Here is a 22,916-nt window from a genome sequence, read left to right on the forward strand (position 1 = left end):
CATGATTTCGCAAAGACAATAGACAGTGGTTCTGAGAGTTCTTCCTCTAGATTCTTTATTACTTTAGGATGCAGTTCATCGGGCCCTGGAGATCTGAACTCATTCAAAGAAATTAGGTGTTCCTTGACCATTTGTTTATCAATCTCAAACTGTAATCTTGTCCTTTCAGCTTGTACTTGGCTTTTTCCAGGGGTGTCATAGACCCGCTTTTGGGAGAAGACTGAGGCAAAGTAGGAATTGAGCACTTCAGCCTTTTCTTTGTCAACTGTTATCAATTTGCCATCCTCATTAAGCAGTTGAACCACCATTTCTTTCCTCTGTCTTTTACTATTCACGTATCTGAAGAAATCCTTTTTATTGCTTTTAACATCCCTTGCTGATCTCAGCTCATTCTCAGCTTTAGCCTTCCCGGTGCCATTTCAGTACTTCTGTGCTACCAGTCTGTACTCTTTTTTTGTAGCCTGGCCTTCCTTCCATCAGAAGCCTGTACTGAAGGGCTGAGGCTAGGCTGGGCACTTCCCCCCTTCATCAGGTCTATTTCTGGACATGCACAGAGTGTCACCCCTTCCTCTCTCCCTCCTAAGGGTAAAGCCTGCATGCTTGCTTCCCCCAGTTTCTGAGAAAACCGATATCAAGATGGGGTGCCTTTGAACATGTTCAGAGTTTAGCCTCTCAATGTCACACTGCTGTATCTAGTTATGATTTTAAAACTATGCACAGCAGGCAGGAGGAAGCACTGCAAATTTTTATTTTATTTATTTATTACATTTTTATACCGCCCAATAGCCGAAGCTCTCTGGGCAGTTCACAAAAATGGATGCAGCCCATTTATGTGGGTTGTTTCCTTTTATGTGGAATTGGGTTGACTGTATGAGACCAACCTTTGGAGTCGGAGTTGTGAAAGACATGCAGTGGCCACCCACCCATCCACTCACAATGGCCACCAAATGCCAGTAAGTCTGATCTTCCACCCAAGGCATGCTGGGAACTGTAGGCATAAGCCTTGGTTTTTACTACATTCTTTAAAAATACTTAAAACCCAAAATTCTGTGTTTTTACATTTTTCTGGTACATTGTATAACCCAATCTATCAGCATGCCAAATTTCAAGTTTCTAACTCATCTGGAAGTGGATAACATTTCTGGACATACATCCTACACACATACTTTCAGCTTTATAGGTAGAGATGCTGGGCCAATGTTTTAGAATTGTACATAACCTATTGAAAGTGCATAAGTAAGACTTACGTAAAATACAGAAGTGATTGAGTCCTCTTGAGTGCCTCTAACATTTTCAAGATTTCATCCTTTGAATGATTGAAATGGAGAGTCAACCACTAAAAGTAGTTTCCAAAACTCTGATAGATCAGCAAAGTTAGTTCTTCAGTGCTGAGTTCTACATGGAGTTAGTATAACTCCTCTTCTAAAAAGATTGTTCAGTCATGCTGCCTAAAGTTGTGTGCATTACAGAACTGTGTGTTGTCGTCTAAACATCATACTAGATAATGATTACTGTCTGCAGTGAATAATATTAATGCAGATCGATGTGAAGAGTTGAACCACTTCCTCATACCACTTTAATTGGTAGTGGCAGCAATTATCTTACTGGCAGGCTCAAAGGAAAGGCAGCTGATCTGGAACAAACAGCAGTACTTTAGCACTGTTAATTTTGCATTTTTCCCTACATCAAAATTAGCTGCTATAGATGCTTACTGATTTAAGTCCTACAATTATTATAAAGAAAAGGAAATTCAAGAACCAGATTGAGCTTCTTTTAATTATGTTACTGAGATGTGGGTTGGCCAGGAATGCTAGCTTTGAACTGACACTGGTCATATTTGAATAATAAGCACTTTGCTGTGCATTTGTAATACATTAAAAAGGGGATCTTAAGACCATAAGAAGTGTCATGCTGGATCAGACCAAGGGTCCATCTAGTCCAGCACTCTGTTCAGACAGCTTCCCTGTCAGAATTGGACTGTATATTATTTAGCAACATGCATTGGACTATGAAGGAAGATGCATATATGAATATTTGTTCTCTCTTATACTTTTTCAGTTTCTGCTTTGCACAGGTTTCTTTGCTACATTTTCTTTTATTGATCTTCCCTCACAGAGGTTACTTACTCAATCAGTGTCCACACAGGAACGTTACCGGCATCGGAAACTGATGCAGACATCTGCATTACAATTTTCGGAGAGAATGGAGACACTTCCAAGAGAAGATTTAGGCATTCAAAATCATGTGCACATTTTGAAAAGGGCCAGGTGAGTATGCAATTTATTTAGGTATTACTTCAGGGGCTCTGTAGACATCTATCGGAATGTAGACTGGGCACGGGCGACAACACAGCAATTTTGTTAAAAGAGAAAATTATTACAGCCTCAAGCTGTGTTTCCACTGGTGTCGTTATGTGAAAGCACAAAGAATGCAGAAACCCAATATTGCATTTCAAATGTGTGCAGCTCTCTACATGGTTTGCAAAAGGGAAAAAATAGTAACTACCAGAAGCAAAGCCACATTCAAATGCTGGTAACAAATTAGCACAGTGCTTAGGCTCACAGTAGTAGCCAATTTGTCTTATTCAATAATCAAAGGACTAGAATGCAGATAAAATGGGGGGATGAAGAAAAAAGATTAACAGCATGAAAGAGGTCTGTGGATGTTCACACATTCACATATTTATACTCCTTCAAAGGATCGGTCATCAAGAAATTGCACAACTCATGGTCCTTTCTACAGACAGATTTGTACCTCCTTTGCTTTCATTGAAGACAGATTTCAGGCTGCTTCAAGTGCTATTCCACAGAGGAGGTGTCACTGAGAAAAGCTCTGTGGTTCTACTCCCACCGCTATGGAATTCTCTTACCACAGCCCCTCAGGAATCCAATGTTTTAAAAAGACCTTAGATTTAACCAAATTTAAATACTTCAAAATACCCCAGTGTGCCTAAGAATCCCATTGAAATAGCTGTGCTTAATGATAGGGAAAGAAGAATCTCTCATGCTTCACAACTCTGGCCTTTAGGGAATTTTGCCTGAGCTGTGAGCACAGGATCCCACAATTCTCATTTCAACTGACTGTTTCCTGGACACCTATCCCTCTTCTTAAAGAAAGGACACCTATCCCTCCTCTTTGAAAACAAATAGCAGGCATATACAATATATACCGAGGTCAATCCATGAAGTGCTGCTACAGTTTGGCCTCTATTCATTTTCTGGGGCTTGTCTGGGAGTCTTACTGACCTAAGTGTAGCTTTAACAACAGCAATGCTTGGTGAGTTGTGCCTATACCATTAGTTATCTGCATTCAATTCTGAACTCAGTTTTAACCTGCCTCAGTACTATCATCCAACTCCAATTTAGGTGCCACTTTGGGGGGGAAATGGGTTAAGAGACCTGGTTATTATTATTATTATTATTATTATTATTATTATTTATATAGCACCATCAATGTACATGGTGCTGTACAGAGTAAAACAGTAAATAGCAAGACTCTGCCGCATAGGCTTACAATCTAATGGACCTCGAATGTCTTATCTAGTCTGGGCCTTGGTTACTATAAAAATAGCTGAGGAAAAATTCTCCAGAAAAGCTGAGGAATTTCCTACTTTGGAGAGTGATAAGAGATCTGGTTAGCACCTGTCAGGCTAGGGAACTCTGTTACTGCATAGGTTGGACTACATGACTCACGAGATCCCTTCAAAAAACTGGAATTCTATTATTCAGCTGCAATAATATGCCTAAATGGAATTTATTGTTGGTGAATTCTGTATGCTGGCACAACTGAATGATAGAAGAACATGAAGCAATTCAATTAAATCACAGTGAATAAAGCTGGTTTATATTACTTAAGTAATTATCTTTCTAGCTAAATGCTCTCATTGGTTTAATGGGTTAAATGAGTAGGAAATTGTCATTTTGCCTAGCTAAAGCAGAATCTAAATCAGGCAAGGAAATTTAAATAAAAAGGTTTTGCTTTTCATCAGTTATATTTACAATGAAGTATATGTGTCTTTACACGAAGGGATAAATTACATAGGACAAAAATAAAATTTTGGTTAACAGTGAAAGCTTTGTTATTTAATGCATCATGAGAAGAATTCATTGATAAGAATGAGGTGATTTTAACTACTGTTTCCCAAGGACTATGATTTATTGTCATATAGAATGGCATTAATGATAGATCTCAAACTGAGAAAAAAGTTGAATATTGCTCGTAGGATCTACTGTGTATAAGATCGCATACAGTGCAGCACTGCAACAAGATTTGCAATTTCAAATAACAAAATCAGAAGTGGTACAATGTTCCAAAAGTTATTTGCAACACATTTTTCTTGATTATTGCTGATTTTGGGCCTTTTATACTTACCATTAAGAGCTGTATTTTGCCATGGTAACTGTTTTGTAAGATGATATATATGTGAAGGTAAAAATGGCAGAAATTTTATTTTTTTCAATCAAAATGATATGCTGTGTGTTACCTTGCTGAGAGAGTTGTAGACCATACTCCAACCTAGGCAAAAAGATATGTGTAAAAGTCTGATTTTTTAAACCCATTTCAAAATCCCATTTCCTTTCTCCCTTCTTCTTTATGTTTTATTTCATTTTTCTTTGTATAGTAGTTATCAATAAATGATATTATAGCTGCCACTTCTTCCACCATCCATCTGGTCTTCTTATTGCTACCTACATGTGCCCACGTTTCCACCCACCCGCTCATATTCTCTCTCAAATGGGCACACATTCTCTAACATAATTTATTCATCCCAACATGCATTTCTGCAGCTGCTACCACATTGTTGTTTACTGGAAGCTATAGTACTATTTAAAGAGATGTTCATTTGTGCTAAAAATAATGCATCTTTATTCATTTGCATTATCTTATTGCACTCTCATACACAGAAGACGGACAGCTTTCTGTGGTCTGTATTGACCTTTATTTGTGTTGTTATTGCTACTTCAATTCTGAAACACTGTAAGAATAAAAGGCTAAATTAAATTGGGGGGAAATCATTAATTCATATTGCCCTTCTCTTTCATTCATAGAATTGGAGCTGGGCAGATAAGGTAACAAAATGAATACTATTAAAACAGGCCAGTGGTTTTCAAAGTTTGGACATTCAGAGAACCCTTTCTATATAGGGAGACATTTTTCCCCTCTCTCAAAATACTAGAACCAAGGGTCATCCCGTGAAGCTGATTGGTGGGGGATTCAGGACAAATAAAAGGAAGAATTTCTTCACACAGCACATAGTCAAATGATGGAATTCATTGCCACAAGATGTAGTGATGGCCACCAATTTGGATTGCTTTAAAAGATGGTTGGATAAATTCCTGGAGGAGAAGGCTATCAATGGCTAGCACTGATGGTTATGTGCTACCTCCAGTATTAGAAGAAGTAAGCCTGTGTGCATCAGTTGCTGGGGAACATGGGTGGGAGGGTGCTGTTGCAACATGCCATAAAAACATAAGATGTGCTATGCTGGATCAGGCCAAGGGTCCATCTAGTCCAGCACTCTGTTCACAACAGTGGCCAACCAGCCATTGACCAGGGACCAACAAGCAGGACATGGTGCAACAGCACCCTCCCACCCATGTTCCTCAACAACTGGTGCTCACAGGCTTACTGCCTCAGATATTGGAGATAGTACACAACTATCAGGGCTAGTAGCCATTTATTATAAATTACTCCAGAAATTTATCCAACCCCCTTTTAAAGCCATCCAAATTGGTGGCCATCACTACATCTTGTGGCAGTGAGTTCCATAATTTAACTACGTGCTGTGTGAAGAAGTACTTCCTTTTATTTGTCCTAGATCTCCCACCAATCGGCTTCATGGGGTTCTAGTATTTTGAGAGAGGAAGGAAAAAGTCTCCCTATCCACATTCTCCATAACAAGCATATTTTTGTACACTGCATTGTTGGTCCCTGCTTTGTTGGTCCCTGGTTCACAGCTGGTAAGCCACCGTGTGAAGAGAGAGCTGGACTAGATGGACTCTCAGTCAGATCCAGCATGGCACATCTTATGTTCTTATCAAGATTGCTGCAAAAAAAACCCACTGGAGAATAATCTGGGATGCACTCTAGGACGGGGCGGGCAGAAGGTAGATTTCCAGATGTTCTGGATTTGAAATCCCAGAAGCCCCTGTGAATATGGAATGTTGGGAGATGGAGTTCAAAACATATGGAGATCAACTTTCTGCTCACTCCTGCACTAGGGTACATATTTTGTTTCTATGGAATATTGAAAAGTGTTATTGGGCGTGACCCATATGTACACCCTAGAATACTTTTAGAACTGCCTCACAACTCTGTATTGTAGATCAAAATATGTAGTGGAAACTGAGCTGGGAAGTCACTGAGTTTTGTAGTGAAACATATCTTTCAGCCTCTCCTTGCCATCTCTAAAAGGGTTTAACAACCAACAACAACAACTGCCTACTTTGGACACCACTGGGAAATTATACTATTGGAATCATTTAGTTAATAAAGTAATAAACGTCTCTCAGTCTCAGATCTCCAAGAGCTGGCACACTGATTTTAAATTCGATCTGTCAAAGTTCTAATTGACTCTGAATAATAAGACCTCTGTAGGTTAATAAGCTTGCTAACTATGCCTGCATTTAAGTACCTGCAAACTGAACAGGAAAAAAAAATCCTACTAAAGTCATTGAATATGTTTACAATAATGTGAATGCTGGTATTGTTTTATTTACTTTTCCCAATAGGTGAGTACCTTCAGTGTGCACGCAATAGATTTAGGACTATTAAACAAAGTGCTTGTGGAACACAATAAATCTGGTTATGGAGCTGGTTGGTACCTTGACCAAGTCACAGTACAAGAATTAGAGAAGAGTGATGGCCAATATATATTCTTATGCCAGCAATGGTTGGACAGTGGAGTTGGTGATGGGAAAATGAAGCGAGAGCTACAACTTCTTGGAAAAGCCAGGAAAGAGAAAATGCCAGAAAATGTTCATGGTGAGATGCAAAATGATCAAAACACGTTCATTCTTTTTTTATATGCATTTTATTTTTGTCTTTCCTGGGCAGATCCATTGAGGGGAAAAATGCAATCCACATATAATACAGGTTTATCCTGAATAACATCTTTCATACAAACTTCATCCCCCTGGTGTTTTGCAAAGCTAGATAATGCAGTTATAACGTTTAAAGAAAAAATGTATTAGCGTGCACACAGAGACAAAGACAGAGAGAGAGAGAGATTAAGAAGTGTAAGCAATGTTTTAAAATGAAATTTGGGGGTTGGATGCAGCAAAGGAAAAAAGGAAAAGAAAACAGCAAATTTCTCAAGCACAAGTGGCCACAAACCAAAGGCTCCTAAATTTGAAGCTTTTCCGGAAATTTCTCATATGTTATAGCAGCTTCATTTCCCCCTTCACTTACATTACAGAATATTTTTTTTAAATGTGGTGAACTGAAATGCATATTACTTGCCCGAATTAAGGGCAGACAGGAGTAATATGTTCAAGAGATGGCATAACTGCCATTTTTATAAGAACAAAATAAATGTACCATCATATGCATTTTTTTTCACTATGATATAACATCCTTCTCTCTCATTTAAGTTGTACAACTTAAAGGATCATATCACTGTGTGTTTCCCTAAATAAGATTGCAACCCTGTGTATACTGACCTAGGAGTAAGCCCCATTGAGCTCAGTGAGACTTACTTTGAGTCAGCATTTATACTAGGTTTGTACTGGAACTCTCTAATGCATAGTTTCTTCTCCTGTTGGTAGCTAAAACTGTATTATTTATTTATTAATTTCATTTATATATGAGCATTTTGAAGCCAAGCAATTTACAAAAAAATCAGAAAATAAAAAAACATATCAAATAAAATAGAGTAAAATATTAAAAGCAATCTTAAAAACCATAACAACAATTTTAAAAACTAAATTAAAAAGAACTGTCACGACCCATTTTCTGAATGCAGAGTGAGTGGGGACCTGTCATAGCTCAACAGAAGTGTGTTCCAAAAATTGTGAGCAACATGGGAGAAAGCCCATTTCCACATGCCTGAGAAGTGGGCCTCTGTAAGTGAGGGTGTCTACAAAAGGGCCTCTTACTTTGATCTCTATTTTTATGAATAGAGATGCATAGCTGCACATTATCAAAGTAAAGGAAAACAGATCCTCCACAAATGAAAACAAGTGGATTTTCACATTGGTGGAGTATCAGGAGAATGGTTTGAGGGGATTTTTTTTTTAAAAAAAAATCCCCTAAAAATCAAGCCATGAACAGATCTGATTCAAACTTGACTTGGCTAAGCCCTCATTGAGAGCTATCACCATGCCAAGTTTCATCTCTTTATCTTTAAAAATTATGCAGATTTAAGCATTTTGGTTAGCCACAGATGTCAATATCAAAGCTACCCCTCACCCCACTCAGCCTCTTCCAGATATGGAGATGTTCAATTAATAAACACACACACACACACACACACCATTCATGCCTGAAAAACTGTCAAATAATTTTGGAGACATATAGAAACATAAAGAGAACTTAGAGGGGTAGGGTGGGAGATTTTGCCAGCTTAGTAGCACTTCGGGTGAAAAGATACATGAGCTGAAATAGCGCAACAAGGCACAAATGTGAAAGTGCCCAGCGCTAGACTCGCTAAGGAAATGGAGGGGGAAACCGTGGACTCAAACCAGGTGTGATGGAGCTCCAAGTATCTTTGTTGTCCATTATTTCATGTGCCTGTTGGCCACCAAGCTTCCAAGTTATATGGCAAAGCCAATCAATGGTCATTTCTGTAGCATTGCCGACTAACTTTTATTTTTTATTGATTTCTAGGGACTTGGGATGTTATTGTTACACCTAGGGGTAACAATACAAGCAATGCTATGAACCCAACATTAACTCTGACGGTTTGTGATGACAAAGGCGCATCTGCTTCAGTCTTCATATCCAAGGGATCATTTAAGAGGGCTGAGGCTTATCAGGCATCACTGGAGCTAGATAAGAAGTTTCATACGATGTGCAAAGTTCGCTTGGAAGTACAAGACACAGATGGGGAAATGTGGTGTTGCTATGAGGTAAAGCTTAACTATACATTTCCACAATTGTTTTGGAAAGAAATACTGTAAGCTCTTTACATAATCTATAGTTCTGATTTCCAGAAGCAACTTTTAGCTGGGCTCAGTGACAGTGAACTGTCTTCATGTAATGTTCAGATGAGTTCATAGACTTAGTAACACTTGGAGCAAATCTACAGAAATAAATGGAATTTAAGATATGCATCCCAAGTCATGAATTACTTAAGTACCATTGACTTCAATGGGTTTACTCTAAATATAACTACATCTGGATCCAGCCCATTCCACAGTATGGCCAGATAATTTACTTTGTATCAAAAGGTGAAAACAAATATATGAATTGTGGGGAAAAGAATCCTCCCTCCTAGATCTATTCCATGAAGTTATTCTCAGAAGGCTCATTGTGGACAAAAGGAAGTATTTAGCACATAGTACACAATTACTTTAGACATTTCATTAGGAAGGCAGCTCCTACACTAGATGGATACAAAATGTTACACAAAATCATGGGGCATTGGGAAAACTTCATTCAATAGCTATTAACATTAGAATATCAGATTCTGAGGCATCATACTTCTGAGAGATAGATGCTTGGGACAATCAGAAGCTATAACTATCACCATGTCCTATTTGTGAACTTTTAAAAAGCATCTCTCTGGGTATTGTTGGAAAGAGAATTCTGGATAAGTTGGACCTTGGTCTGATACAACAAGGCTATTCTTCTGTTTTTATATGTTTGAATAGAAAAAACTTATGTATTTATCTGGGTCAACTGTATCAAGGTACCATTGTAGTCAACATTTTCAGAATTACCTTTGTGTAGCAATTGCTCCTGGCAAACACGGCTTTATCTACATAATTCCAACCTGGCTGTTACATTCTGGTCCTATAGTCCCCACACAGCTAACAAAATGAGACAGTGACAATGTCTTCACAAAAATATATGCCACATAAGCTGACATCCCAGGGAAAGAAGCAGAGAGCCAAAGTGACAGTCTTCCAAATGATGTCTAAGATGCTGAAGATGCTATGATACTGATCGATCACATCAAAATAGCTACGCCACAAAAACTGCACAGAAATTTTGCTTGCAAAATAGAAGTCAAAATGCTTGTGGGGTACATCGTTTAATTAGTATTTAAACACAATGAATCATCTTGTATTGTTTCTGAAGCACACTTAAGCCTAATCCACACCAAGCAGAATATTGCACTATGAAAGTGGTATGAAAGAGGTATATAAAAGGCAGGCGCCACACCAAGCAGGATACAGCACTATGAAAGCAGTATTAAAGTGGTATATGGTATGTGTCAATGAGCCCCAACAGTTGTCAGTGCACTTCAGTACCACTATAAAGCAGTAGTGTGGTGCCTGCTTTTTATATACCACTTTCATTAGGGGTGTGCACGGAACCCCCGCTCCGCTTCTCTTCCAGATCCGCGATTTGCGGATCAGGCCGCTTCGCTCTGCCCCCGCTCCGCCTATGTCCACTCCGCTCCGCTGCGGAGCTCCGGATCCAGATCAGAGCTCCTTCCCCCCCCCCCCCCCATAGGCTTGCATTAAGCTAAAAAAGTATACAAATTTTTTTCTGTTAAAGTTAGAAACCTCAAGTTTGGCACCATGACACCTCATGGAGGTATACACACGCACGCCAAGACTCAAGGCAATCATATCATCCTCTGATTTTTGGGGAATTTATGAAAATTGGGCACCCCATTCACACCCCTTTCGATAGCTCCGTCAATTTGCACGTTAGAAACCTCAAACTCACCACCATGATAGCTTATCCAGGGATACACATGCACGCCAAGACTCAAGGCAGTCCCATCATCCCCTGATTTTGGGGGAATTTATGAAAATCGGGCACCCCATTCACACCCCTTTCGATAGCTCCATCAATGTGAATGTTAAAAACCTCAAACTCGCCACCATGACAGCTTATCCAGGGATACATATGCACGCCCAGACTCAAGGCAGTCCCATCATCCTCTGATTTTTGGGGAAATTATGAAAATCGGGCACCCCATTCACACCCCTTTCGATAGCTCCGTCAATTTGCACGTTAGAAACCTCAAATTCGCCACCATGACAGCTTATCCAGGGATACACATGCACACCCAGACTCAAGGCAGTCCCATCATCCCCTGATTTTGGGGGAATTTATGAAAATCGGGCACCCCATTCACATCTCTTTCGATAGCTCCGTCAATGTGCACATTAAAAACCTCAAACTCGCCACCATGAAAGCTTATCCAGGGATACACATGCACGCCCAGACTCAAGGCAGTCCCATCATCTCCTGATTTTTGGGGAATTTATGAAATCGGGCACCCCATTTGCAGACGTGGACTGTTCTCAGACATTTGGACAGATAAAAAAAGGGAAGTGGGCACACTCACAGATGCCATCTAGACACACAATCATGCCAAGGTTCCATGCAATGCCATCATCCCCTGATTTTTGGCGGGGCTTAAACCTGCAGACAGCTCAATGGGGCAATTTCAAAGGAAATCCCAACATGCCATGAATTGGGGAGTAGAGATAAACCTATGAATCTTCTTCCACACTTGAAAAATGGATTTGAAACTTCCAAAAGTCTAATTGAGCGCAGGAAGGACTTCTCCTCTGAGTCAAAGCCAGACACACACAACATCCCTGCGAGGTGGGCAGGGGAGGAGGGAGGGAAGGCAGGCAGGCAGCAGACATTTCTGGGGGCATAAGGAAGTGAGCCAACGATGAGCCAGTAATGCATATAAAATGGAATAAATAAATAAATAAACAAAGGAGGGGTGGAATTAAAAGCAGCAGTGTTGCTGAATAAACAACAAGAAGAACTTTTTTAAAAAGGCTATATCTGTCTTTTACCAGTAATAAGGGGGGGGGGGGGGGTGGACGTGCCCAGATGGGGAATCATCGGCCAATTTAACTGGTCCTGTCTAGGAACCAGTCTTTTAAGAAGCAAAGCTCTCACTTCAACTCATGATACGCGTTGCTCCACTGGGTTACTCTCTTTGGAGGGCTCTGATGGCCCTCCAAGTACAAGAGAGAGTGAGGGCACGTCCACATGCCCTAGGGGAGCTCATCCCCTTGCACCACATCTTTTTAGTTGTTCCCCAAAGTTAGGGTGGGTAGCAGTGCTGTGTTTCTATCTCTTATTATTGGCTTAGTATATGATTTCAGGTTGTGTTTGTGCATTTGGTGGGGCTACTGTTTTAAAAAACACTGGGAAAAGTCCGTTCAGACTAAGAAAGAGAAGTTCCCAGAATCCTAAGTTACCCATTTTGCCTATCCCCTCTTCCAACTTTGGGATCATGTGATCATGACCGGGAGTTGACTCTGCCCCTCAGCAATCGAAAAGGTAATCTTTTTTCCGCCTTTACCCTACTTTTTAAAAAATTCTAGCAAGCGAACCGCACCACACAGAGAGCTGAGAGTAGGCTCAAAATGACCCCCAGCCATGACTCTCTAAGCACAAGAAGTTTCAGAAATATAGCTTCAAAAACAACACAGTTATCCCCTTTTCTTTTCCGCAATGCAATCCTATGGGCGAAATGTTTCAAAATGGCAATCGGATCGGTCCGCGGAAAGAGAAGCGCTCCAAAAATGGGCGCTTCTCTTCACCTTGCTTCTACGGGTCCCCGGTCCGCTTCTACTCCGCCTCTGGGCAAGGCGGATCAGGCCAATTCGCTTCTGCTTCTACGCTTCTAATCGGAGCGGAGCACATCCCTAACTTTCATAGTGCAATATCCTGTTTGGTGTAGATTAGGCCTTAAGCTCACTCTTTGACAGATCTCTGGAAGAGGTGAGTTCTGAAGCAGTGAAGCAGCCACCAAAAATGCCTATCCAATATGTTTCTGGGTGCAAGAAGAACATGACTCGTGTATTTATGGACCTGCTTTAGTTCCATATACTGTTTGAGGTCTACCTCTAGGGGTAGGCAAACTGTTGGGGCTGTGGGTACATTTGACAATTTTAGAACTTGTCCTGGGCACCAACACAAAATGTCTGTCATGGGAGGCATGACAAAGCACAGGCAATCTGCCCCAAAAGACTGAGTACAAGGCAGAGATGGGAACTGAACCGAACACAGTAAACCACTCTTTTGAGCCCACAGCATCCAGCCCAACAGAAATGTATTTCACAGCAATTCCAGCTGCTGTTTAGGAAATGTATTAATTAAAAACAAAGGGGAGGAGGGCACCTTAGTGGGCACCAAGAAAGGTATCTGGGGGTGCACTGTTGCCCATAGGCATACATTGTCTATCCCTGGTCTACTCCAATTGGCACCTGTTCTCCAAGAGCTCAGGTAGAAGTCTGTTCTAGCTGTGGCCCTAAGACCCCAGATAATTTGGAGGGTGAACCTGGGATCCTCCGCAGACCAAGCATGTGTTCTACCCCTCCTTAACTGCTTTTTTTCAGTGTATAGAAGAGGAATTCTTAGCATATGCAAAAGTAAGAAAAGCTGGACAACTATTAAAGCTACAGCAGAGTAGACACATTAAAGATCCTGCCAACAGTCCTTTGTTGATGGACTGTAGCATCTCCAATGAGACATAAGGAAGAAGACCTGCAAATATTCATAATAGTCCAGAGAACCAAATCCCTACCCACACATACAGAAAAACCCTAGTTCTATATACCCAGCAGGCTTTTCAATTTTCTTTTTAAAAAACCCTCCTCTGCACAACATGGCAAGATCTTGGAGGAGTTTCAAAAACACTTTCATGTGTGTGTGTGTGTGTGTGTATGTGTGTGCGTGCAGATCTTTTAAAAATATCAAAAATCCTGCTGGCCATACTTAAAGGATCTTTCTGGGACCAAGGTGTAATTAGCTAAATGATCATTAGAGTGCCACATTTTAGAACTCTGTAAAGAAGCAGAGCCAAATAAAGGATGCTGTCATTTTTTAAAAAAATGTAGGCATGTTTTGTTTTCTAAAAAAGCAGAAATGATTTTTTCTACTTTGGTTGAATAAGATAGCAAACATTTCATATTTGTGTCATCCTTTATCTATTTTTATTGCATTCATTTAGATATATTAGTTCTAAATGAAACATTAGGTACTTTATATCTTGTTTCTTTTTTTAAAGATTATTTTCTACAATGTATTCTGAAATCATTTTTAAGTAGGGTTGTAAATGACACAAAGAAAAATCAGCCACAGAAGGTGATAATTGTACATCCTAAAGGTGTTTTCCTTGTAAATGTTGGGCTGTTTCAAAAATTAGGGGCTAAACTACATGCTACATTAAATACAGCAGCTTATCTTCACTTTCTCTCTCTCTCTCTCTCTCTCTCTCTCTGTATATATATATCAGAATAAATGCACAGAACCCTGTTCTGGGGATCAGGATCACTATGCATGGATAAAGCTTCCTACCTGTACTCCTTTCCCATAAATTCACATCCACATCCACGTGGGGGGCCCCAAAAGAGAAAATACATCCATTACCACCAATGGAGGTTTTTCTTCTTCCTTTGTTAGCTCCTGTGTGTGTATGTGAGGGGGGTGAATTTATAGGGGAAAGTGGCTGGGTGGGAATGTTCAGACCTTCCCTACCCATGCACAGTGGTCCTGATCCAGTTCAGGGTCCCACATGCTTACTTGGAGATTTTAAAAAAGACCAAGCATCAACTGCAAGCTACCTATTTAATGTAACATGTAGTTTAGTCCTCAGAGCTGCTAGTAATAGATATAAGTGGACATTAGAATTCTCCCTGTGTCTATCTGAGTTGGTGCAGTCCCCTGCAAGAGTGGCTCAGGCAGAATGCTTGCATTGCATGTTTTTATGTATTGGTGTTTTTACACAATATATAATGAATAAACATGAAAATGTACTCAAGATCTGAGATGCATAGCAATGTCTCCCTGATTTTCCAACATGCTTTTAAATCCAGGAAAGCTTCATGAATCCAAAGTGAATGGACAGGGGGGTGGAAGCAGCAATGTATTTGGATGTGCTCCAGTGGTTGAAATCTAGGATTTATGGCTGTTTCTCACAACATAACTGTCAGGTGGTCCTCATTGAACTTATTCTGTCTCACCGTGTTAAGTACAAAACTCACTGAATAGTTTGTCTCTTAGCACTGCTCCACCACATTTCTGGGGCACATCTACATGAAGGATTTGCCCCGGGCTTGCTTCGCAGTAGTGGCATGTCATCTAGAAAAGTACACACACAAAAAAAAGGGGGGAGGAGAGGAACGGGGCCATTCCTCCTCTTCCCTTTTTAATTACCTAATCTCTATCTGTGGAGCTCCGCAGAAACATATAATAAAAATAAAAACATGGCAGGGGGGAAGGAACAAGGCAGCAGAGGAGGATGCGAGAGGGACTGGGAGAACCCTTTCCCCTCCCTCTGGCTGCCTGTTCCTCCCCCCTTTTTAATTTTCTAATCTTTATCTTCAGAGCTCTGCAGAAACATATAATAAAAAATGGGGGGGGGAGGAACAAGGCAGCCAGAGGGAGGAGAAAGGGTTCTCCCAGTCCCTCTCGCATCCTCCTCTGCTGTCTCATTCCTTCTCCCCACCCCCACATTTTTTTGTTATTATATGTTTCTGCAGAGCTCCACAGATAGAAATTAGGAAATTAAAAAGGGGAGGAGGAACGGCCCCGTTCCTTTCCTCCCCCCCTCATTTTTTTTTTCTTTTACAGAGGCGTGGGCAGGAAAAATCGCACTTTCCTTCCTTCCCGTGCAGATACTGGGAAGGAAAGCAAGTGTGGGTGCAAGGCGCCTCCCAGCGCCAAAGCACCTCTGTAAAGATGGGGGCCTGGTTCTATTGCATAAAAAGCTGTGTAGTGCAAAACAGCAGGGGAACCCAATGATGGAATGCCCTCTCCTTGGACGCCTGGCTGGCACCAATTCTGGCTTCATTTCAGCACCCAATCAAGACATGATTTTCACCCAAGCTTTTGGGTCTCAGTGACCATTGCTTGATCACAGTTATTGTTATTGTTATTTATTACGTCACAATTGCTGATTTATACTGGATTTGGTTTTTTGCTGTGTTTTTATGTTAAATTGTTCTTTACGGATAATACCCCACCCTGAGATGTTTTGATATCGGGCAGTTTAGAAATATTTTAAGAAGTAAATAAGTAAATAAATTAAAACACGAAATAGATTGCAGTTTACTCGGCATTCTTCAAATGGTTTATTGTCCCATACTCTGGAAGGAATACAATCAACAAGATGTGATTTACACAATCAAAAGTTAACAATGAATAATAAAGTGGAGGAAATCATTGCCACAGGATACTTAGGAGTCCTTTTTTTTAAAAAAAAAAGCATTAGACTGATTACTGGAAGACAGGGCAATGGCTCTCTTCAAGGGCAGTATGGAGTAGATCAGGAATTGGCAAATGTGGCTCATGGTCTCCATGAAGCCCCAGCTGCCCCCCAAAATGGCAAGTTTTTTTAATGGCATCCTGAGTGACCCTTTTGACCCTTTTAGTGCTCTGTAGCTACTACAGAACATCAAAAGAGTCAATATTAGCTTGAAAATAACTAATCTTGACCTTTGTGCATTCTGTAGCTGCTCTTGATGCAATATATATACACACATATATACACACACACACATACATACCACAGGGGGTGGAGTACGTGGGTCTGAGGGGCAAAAATGCCCCTGGGATTTCCCAAAGTTGCCCACCCATGGAGTACACCATCAGAAAGCCAACTGTTAGGGACAACCCATGATCTGTTTGCCAGCTTTCCAGAAACATTTCTGGGCATTGTTGGAAAACAGACTGTAGGTTGCATGGAATTTGGTCTAATCTCATTATCTCATTTTCTTTGGTATGCAGGTGAAGCTTCAGCATAGAAAAAGTAAAGAAATTCTAGAATTCCCATGTCTGCGGGATTTTTCAGATGCTGAAGGATGCACGGTGGCTGAACTTCCTGTACTCACAGCTGGCAGCCAATTTTTAGCAGGTTTGTTACTTGCCACAAAGATTCATTCATTCAGGAGTATATATTTACCCCTTTCTTCAGCTAAAAAAACCCCTTTAGAGGCTTATGTATGAACAATAAAACATGACAGTCATGCTTGCAGACTTACAATCTTAATGAGATGACACAAATGGGAAAAGGGTTGAGGAGGGAAGATGAGAAGAAGTAAACTCAGACACCAATTCTTAGTTTCATACTAGTTCTTATAATGACTGTCTGTGCTGCTTCCAATCAGAGGGTTCCTAGACCTACCAATCAAAAGACATTGTGTAGCTATGCCCCATCTTTTCTTTCTCAGAGCATCATCAGACGAGGGGAAATCATGTTTGCTTATCATCACTTCTCCGCCTGCGGGTTTGTCCCTCATGACTTCATCTTTTGAAAGAGGAAGTAAGCAACGTGGCCCATTCAGTGGGCTGTTTTGATCCCACGGCTTCTCCTGCACACAGCAGGAGATAACGGCAACTTCTATCTTTAAAAATAAGTCAGACTTACTGGGGTGTTTTTTTGTGGCACAAAGAAGGCTAGAAGGGGCAGGAGGTGCATGAGAGGATCCCACAAAAACTGTGAGTGCCCAGTAACGAGCATGCAATAAAATTCTCATCTGATGGAGTTCTCAGTGGGTTTTTTGTGGAAAGAAAAAAGATGGTAGAATCAGCGGGAAGACATAGGAGGGTTCCAAGTGGAAGACAATGATAGATGGATCCCTTCCTTCTTCACCCCATAGAAGAGAAGATAAATGAAGCTGGTTTCTCAGCATGACTACTAGAGTAGCCCAGCTTCCTATGTTTCCCTCCACTGCGGTCTGATTGAATGGTGGCAGCTGCTGCCTGGTGAGAGTTGGGGACTGGCAAAGTCAAGGGAAATGCAAATGTCATACTTTTGTTTTAGTGGGAAGAGTTAGCTAAAATTGCCATTTTTAGGGAGCAACCAGTCTAACATACTGCTAACATAGGCTGTTAGCAGTATGGATCCTAGTGCTAAAATAGGCATGTGTATAATCCTCGATCACTGAGAGGGCTTAGCAACTCTGCAGAAGGAATTGCTGGCTATTGTGTTTTTCCTTCTGTATGAGCTCCCTTATTTGCAGTCAATAGTCTCTCTCTCTCTCTCTCTCTCTCACACACACACACACACACACACACACACACTCATCCCCCAGGCCATTTCACACTGAAAGCTCCATCTGACTAGCGTTTTATTGCATGCTCGTTACTGGACACTCACAGAGTTTGCTCAGGTCCCTCACATGACTTTGTCTGTCTCCCGCTCCCCTTCTGGCCGTTCCTTGCGCTACAAAAAAAACCCTCATTAAGTCCAACGTACTTTTAAACACGGAATTGCTGATCTCTCCTGCTGTGAGCAGGAGAAGCAGCGCCATTAAAACAGCGGACTCAATGGACCTCATGCTCATTGTGTACTTCCTCTTTTGAAAAGTGGAAGTAACTTAGGAATGAAAACACAAAGGTAGGGAGCGTGTTAACCCCCAGTGTGATGGAGCTTTGAGTATGACCAGCCTTCTTCTGCCTTTTTTTGAGCGGTGGGGGCGGTGGGAGGGGATAGGCAGGAATGCTAAATGCCATCTTTACAAAACAAGACCTATGAGGAACAGTTAAAAGAACTGTGTGTGTTCATCCTGGGGAAGAGAAGATTAAAGGGAAACATGGTCACAGTCTTCAAACATATGAATGGCTGTCATGCAGAAGATGGAGCAGACTTTTTCTCTGTTGTTCCAGGAAACAGTATGAATGGGGGGAAATGGCAGGAAGCTGATTTCAGCTAAACATGAAGGGAAACTTCCAAATTGTAAGAGCTGTTTGGCAGTGGAATGGACAGCCAAGGGAGGTGATGGATTCTTCTTCACTAGAGGTATTAAAGCAGATGCTGGACAGCCATCTGCCAGAGGTGCTACAGCTTCACCGCAGACCCTGCATTAAGCAGGGGGCTGGTGTACGGAGTAGTTGACTTGCAAGATTCCTTCTAACTCTATGGTTCTATTAATAGTCTAGTAATGAAAGTATCATGCTCATTAATTATATGTGTTTATTGGCTGAGATTTTGTTCCTATTTCCTTTTCTTTAGTTAAACAGTATGTTCTGTACATCTCAACGGGCTCCTCCCCAGAGTCGGGAACGGACTCAGATGTGTATGTCACTTTGAAAGGATCAATAGGAGACACTGGCAGGAGGAAATTACCTAGGAATGGGGAGGACATTTTTGCCAGGGGGAAGGTAAGCTGTCAGGAGTACCAGCTTGCAACTTCATCAGTTTGCAATGCCTTGCATTCTAAAAACTACATGTGCATATATAATAATGTTGTTTACTATGCACTTGGCTTAATTAGTGCTCACTTTAGAAAGCACTGCATAAATGTGTTTTCCTTGAGCATTAAATGCAAATATGGACATCAAATTTTAACCATTTTAATAGGTTGATTCTGTTGTTTTTAAATCAGTAACCAGCCAATTGACCAATATTGCACTAAGCAATGGAGAACATGAAATTATCTTTTGTTGTGATTGTACCAAACAGTGCAATCCTATGAACGTTTACTTAGAAGTAGTGGCATTATATTCAGTGAGGCTTACTCCCAGGAAAGTGTGCTTAGAATTGCAACCTAAGCTCTTTAAAGTTTTAAAAGCCTCACTTCTGGCTCAGATGTTAACTGAACAGGGATACGGAGAAAAGCATTCCAGGGCAGTGCCACCATCTGGGCATCAGGGAGCTGCAATGGATCAAGAAGCAAGAGCACCTCACAGCTATGAACCTCCAGGGAAGTACAGGCCCATCCAACACAGTCTGTACACCAAGCTCAAATCAACTTAGGGCCACCTACTTCTCTTTTTTTGTTTTTGTTTAGAGCAGCTCTTCCCCAACCTGGTGCCCTCCAAAGGTGTTTCAGCAAGATTGGTGAAACATTTTCAATTTTATGAATGTTAGAATGACACACACACACAATTACTGCTTTATAATGGCAGAATGCAGAATCTACTCATCACTCTTAACTACATGGACACTGCAGTGTCCGTGTGTGTGTGTGTGTGTGTGTGTGTGTGTGTGTGTGTGTGTGTATATATATATATATATATATATATATATATATACATACATACATATATCCATCCATTTGTATTCATTCTGGAGACAATGTTGTGAATTTCTATAGTATCAAGTTTCCACAGTTCTCTTTAAAACAATGTTGCACTTGCAACTAGCATACGTCTATTTTTAAGACTGATTAAGTAACATCTGAATAAAGTTTCAAAAAAACCCTTTAACTGAAGGAAAAAACCTGAAAAAGTTTATCCTGTTTTTCCAGTTTTATCTAACGATGCTGTGGTTATAAGAAGTTAAAAGAAGGCTCCTTTAGAGGAAGAATGTATTGAAAATATGACTTGACTTTGTAGAAGGGGAAGATTGGCAAGAACTAGCCATGTGTGTGGTCCTCTTACAGATATATCTATTAATAGATGTCCCAGTTTTGAATTTAAGGAGAATATACTTTATGCCTCTTCCACCAGGCTCCATTTCTGTAATTCTATTTTCAGAAGTGAAACATCTACAAAGGAAAGAGAAGAATAATCAGGCCACAAACTGGGATTCGTGAATTTCAGTTTTTTAAAAAATACATGAAGCCTACTTAATAGCTTCCTCTAGAAATATTAAAAATATTTAAAATTGAAAATGGGGATTCTTGAAAATTAGTATAGATTTAGGGTAGTAGGAAAGCACTTGACATTCAGGACTTCAAGGTGAGAGATTCAGGATGTGTCTTGATTTGTCATTTCCATTTCTGCTGAGAATATTTTCATTAACCAGCCATCAACCGCATCAAGCCTGGACTACTGAGGATATGTGATTGATGTTTATGCAGAGACTGTTTACTCAGAATCTGCTGCTGCTGCTAGTGCTACGGCTGCCATGAAGGAAAAGAGAAAGCCTTCAGATCTGACATTGATGAGTGCAGGATAAAGTCAACTTAGGTTAAAAAAAGTCAATCGGAGTTCTCAGAACATGGGGTCTTGGGAAGCACTGCCATACATAAGGGTGACCAGCCAAGGATTTCACACACAAAAAATATATTAAGCTTGTAATATTGTTAGTGGTTTAAAGGGAGTTTGCTTGCTTTCTGTGACAGGACAATAGAAATGTCAGTTTGAAACTTTGCTGATCTTCTTGGTGTCAAAGAATGAACACTTTCCAGCAACATGCAGTCATCACTGGAAGGGCGACAGTGCCAATTCTTTATAAGATATTTTTGTCCCCCATTTTTATTTATTGATTTAAGCACTGCATCCCACCTTTCCAGCTCAATAGCCCCCCAAGGCATCTTACAGAAAGAACAATTATAATAAAATACTTACAATAAGAAACTAAAAACCAAAATGGATGAAAGCAGCAATAACACAGTGGAAGAGACTTCATATTAATTGACCCTAAACTGGGCAATTTCCCCATTTAAAATGGCTCCATTTTAATTTGCCACATAAATAACCAAACATATGGTGCCAGAGAAATATCTACGAGAAGGATATTCCATTATTGGACTATACCTTTTCTTTGATTGACAACTGCTTAATCTGGCTGCATTGCCAGTTCAGGTTTTCAAACAGTTTTCAAAGGCATCCTCACATATAATAACATATTGCAGTAATCCAACACATATATTAACTAAGCATCAAATAACTCCAGAAAAATCATCACTTCCCATGAAGGATTGCTGCTGGCCCACCAACTGAAGTTGGGGAAAGGCACTTTGAGCCACCAATTCTAAAGTCAGGTATGGATCTAATAGCACCCCCAAGCTGCAGACCTGATCCTTAAGAAGGGAGTGCGACCCCATCTAGACCAGGCCAAGCACCTCTGTGGTGCACTAAACACCTGCCAACAATATCTCCTATCTGGACTGAGATTCAGTTGATTAGCCTTCATTCAGCTCTTAAGTAGTCCTCGTGTATCATGAGTGTTAAATACGTCAATGAGAATATTGTGAAGGGTTATACAGCGTATTTCTCTTTCAGTACAGACATTGGTTTAACCTGTTTGTTAGGATGGTCAGTTACACATTGCCAAAAAGCAGGAAATGCATCATACAAAAAGAGGGGAAAAGAGAGCACAGTTCTGTATAAAATTTTACATATGTTAATTTATAGAGAGACCTGCAAGTTCAGAAATAATTACTATAATTTAAATAGAAATCCATTACAGCTGGCCATAATGGGAAAGCAGCAACCAGATGACCTGTGTGCCAGTCCGGTCTGCTGCCCAGATGCGAACTGTGAATGGGCAACTTAAGAACATAAGAAGAGCCATGCTGGATCAGACTAAGGGTCCATCTAGTACAGCATTCTGTTCACACAATGGCCAAACAGCTGCCCATGGAAAACCCACAAGCAGGAGAGGAGTGCAACAGCACCTTTCCACCCATGTTCTTCAGCAACTGGTGTACATAGGCATACTGCCTTTAATACTGGAAGTAACTTCAAAGCCCCTGCTCGCTGTTCTTATGGTTCTTTATCTTTACATTTGGACTGGTCAGAGGATTGTCCTATGATAACCCTTTAAACTGAGGAGTGTCCTCTGCAAAGTAGAACACAGAGCCAGCTTATGAACAGCTTAAACAATGTTTCAAAAGGATTTGTGAATGTGCACATTTTCTCTATAATGCAGGTCTTAAACTGCAGTCCATAGCCTGCTTAACCTGAACTGGTCCAATGGACCAAAATGGGACTGATGCAGGAAATTGTGTATTCCAATTCTAGGATCAATTTATTCAGAAAAGGCTTGTATTCTTGATATACTACCTGTATTTGTGTAACATGGGAATTGTCCCCTCAGTTCAATTTTACCCATCAAAATCAGATTTGTGTATACAGCTACTCAAAATCACCCA

The 22,916-nt window shown here is 40.5% G+C and overlaps 1 protein-coding gene across 1 annotated transcript in view; it reads left to right on the plus strand.

Annotated features, from left to right (window-relative positions):
- Positions 1 to 22,916, plus strand: part of RP1 (RP1 axonemal microtubule associated) — a 221,553-nt gene that overhangs the window by 175,308 nt on the left and 23,329 nt on the right. Inside the window, exons 43-47 of the mRNA XM_063131303.1 lie at positions 2,116 to 2,267; positions 6,732 to 6,984; positions 8,827 to 9,068; positions 16,879 to 17,005; positions 19,106 to 19,254. Coding sequence (XP_062987373.1) covers positions 2,116 to 2,267; positions 6,732 to 6,984; positions 8,827 to 9,068; positions 16,879 to 17,005; positions 19,106 to 19,254 — 923 coding nt within the window. The remainder of the gene's footprint in view (positions 1 to 2,115; positions 2,268 to 6,731; positions 6,985 to 8,826; positions 9,069 to 16,878; positions 17,006 to 19,105; positions 19,255 to 22,916) is intronic.

The sequence above is a fragment of the Elgaria multicarinata genome, chromosome 7 (genome assembly GCF_023053635.1).
Source record: "Elgaria multicarinata webbii isolate HBS135686 ecotype San Diego chromosome 7, rElgMul1.1.pri, whole genome shotgun sequence".
NCBI lineage: Eukaryota > Metazoa > Chordata > Lepidosauria > Squamata > Anguidae > Elgaria > Elgaria multicarinata.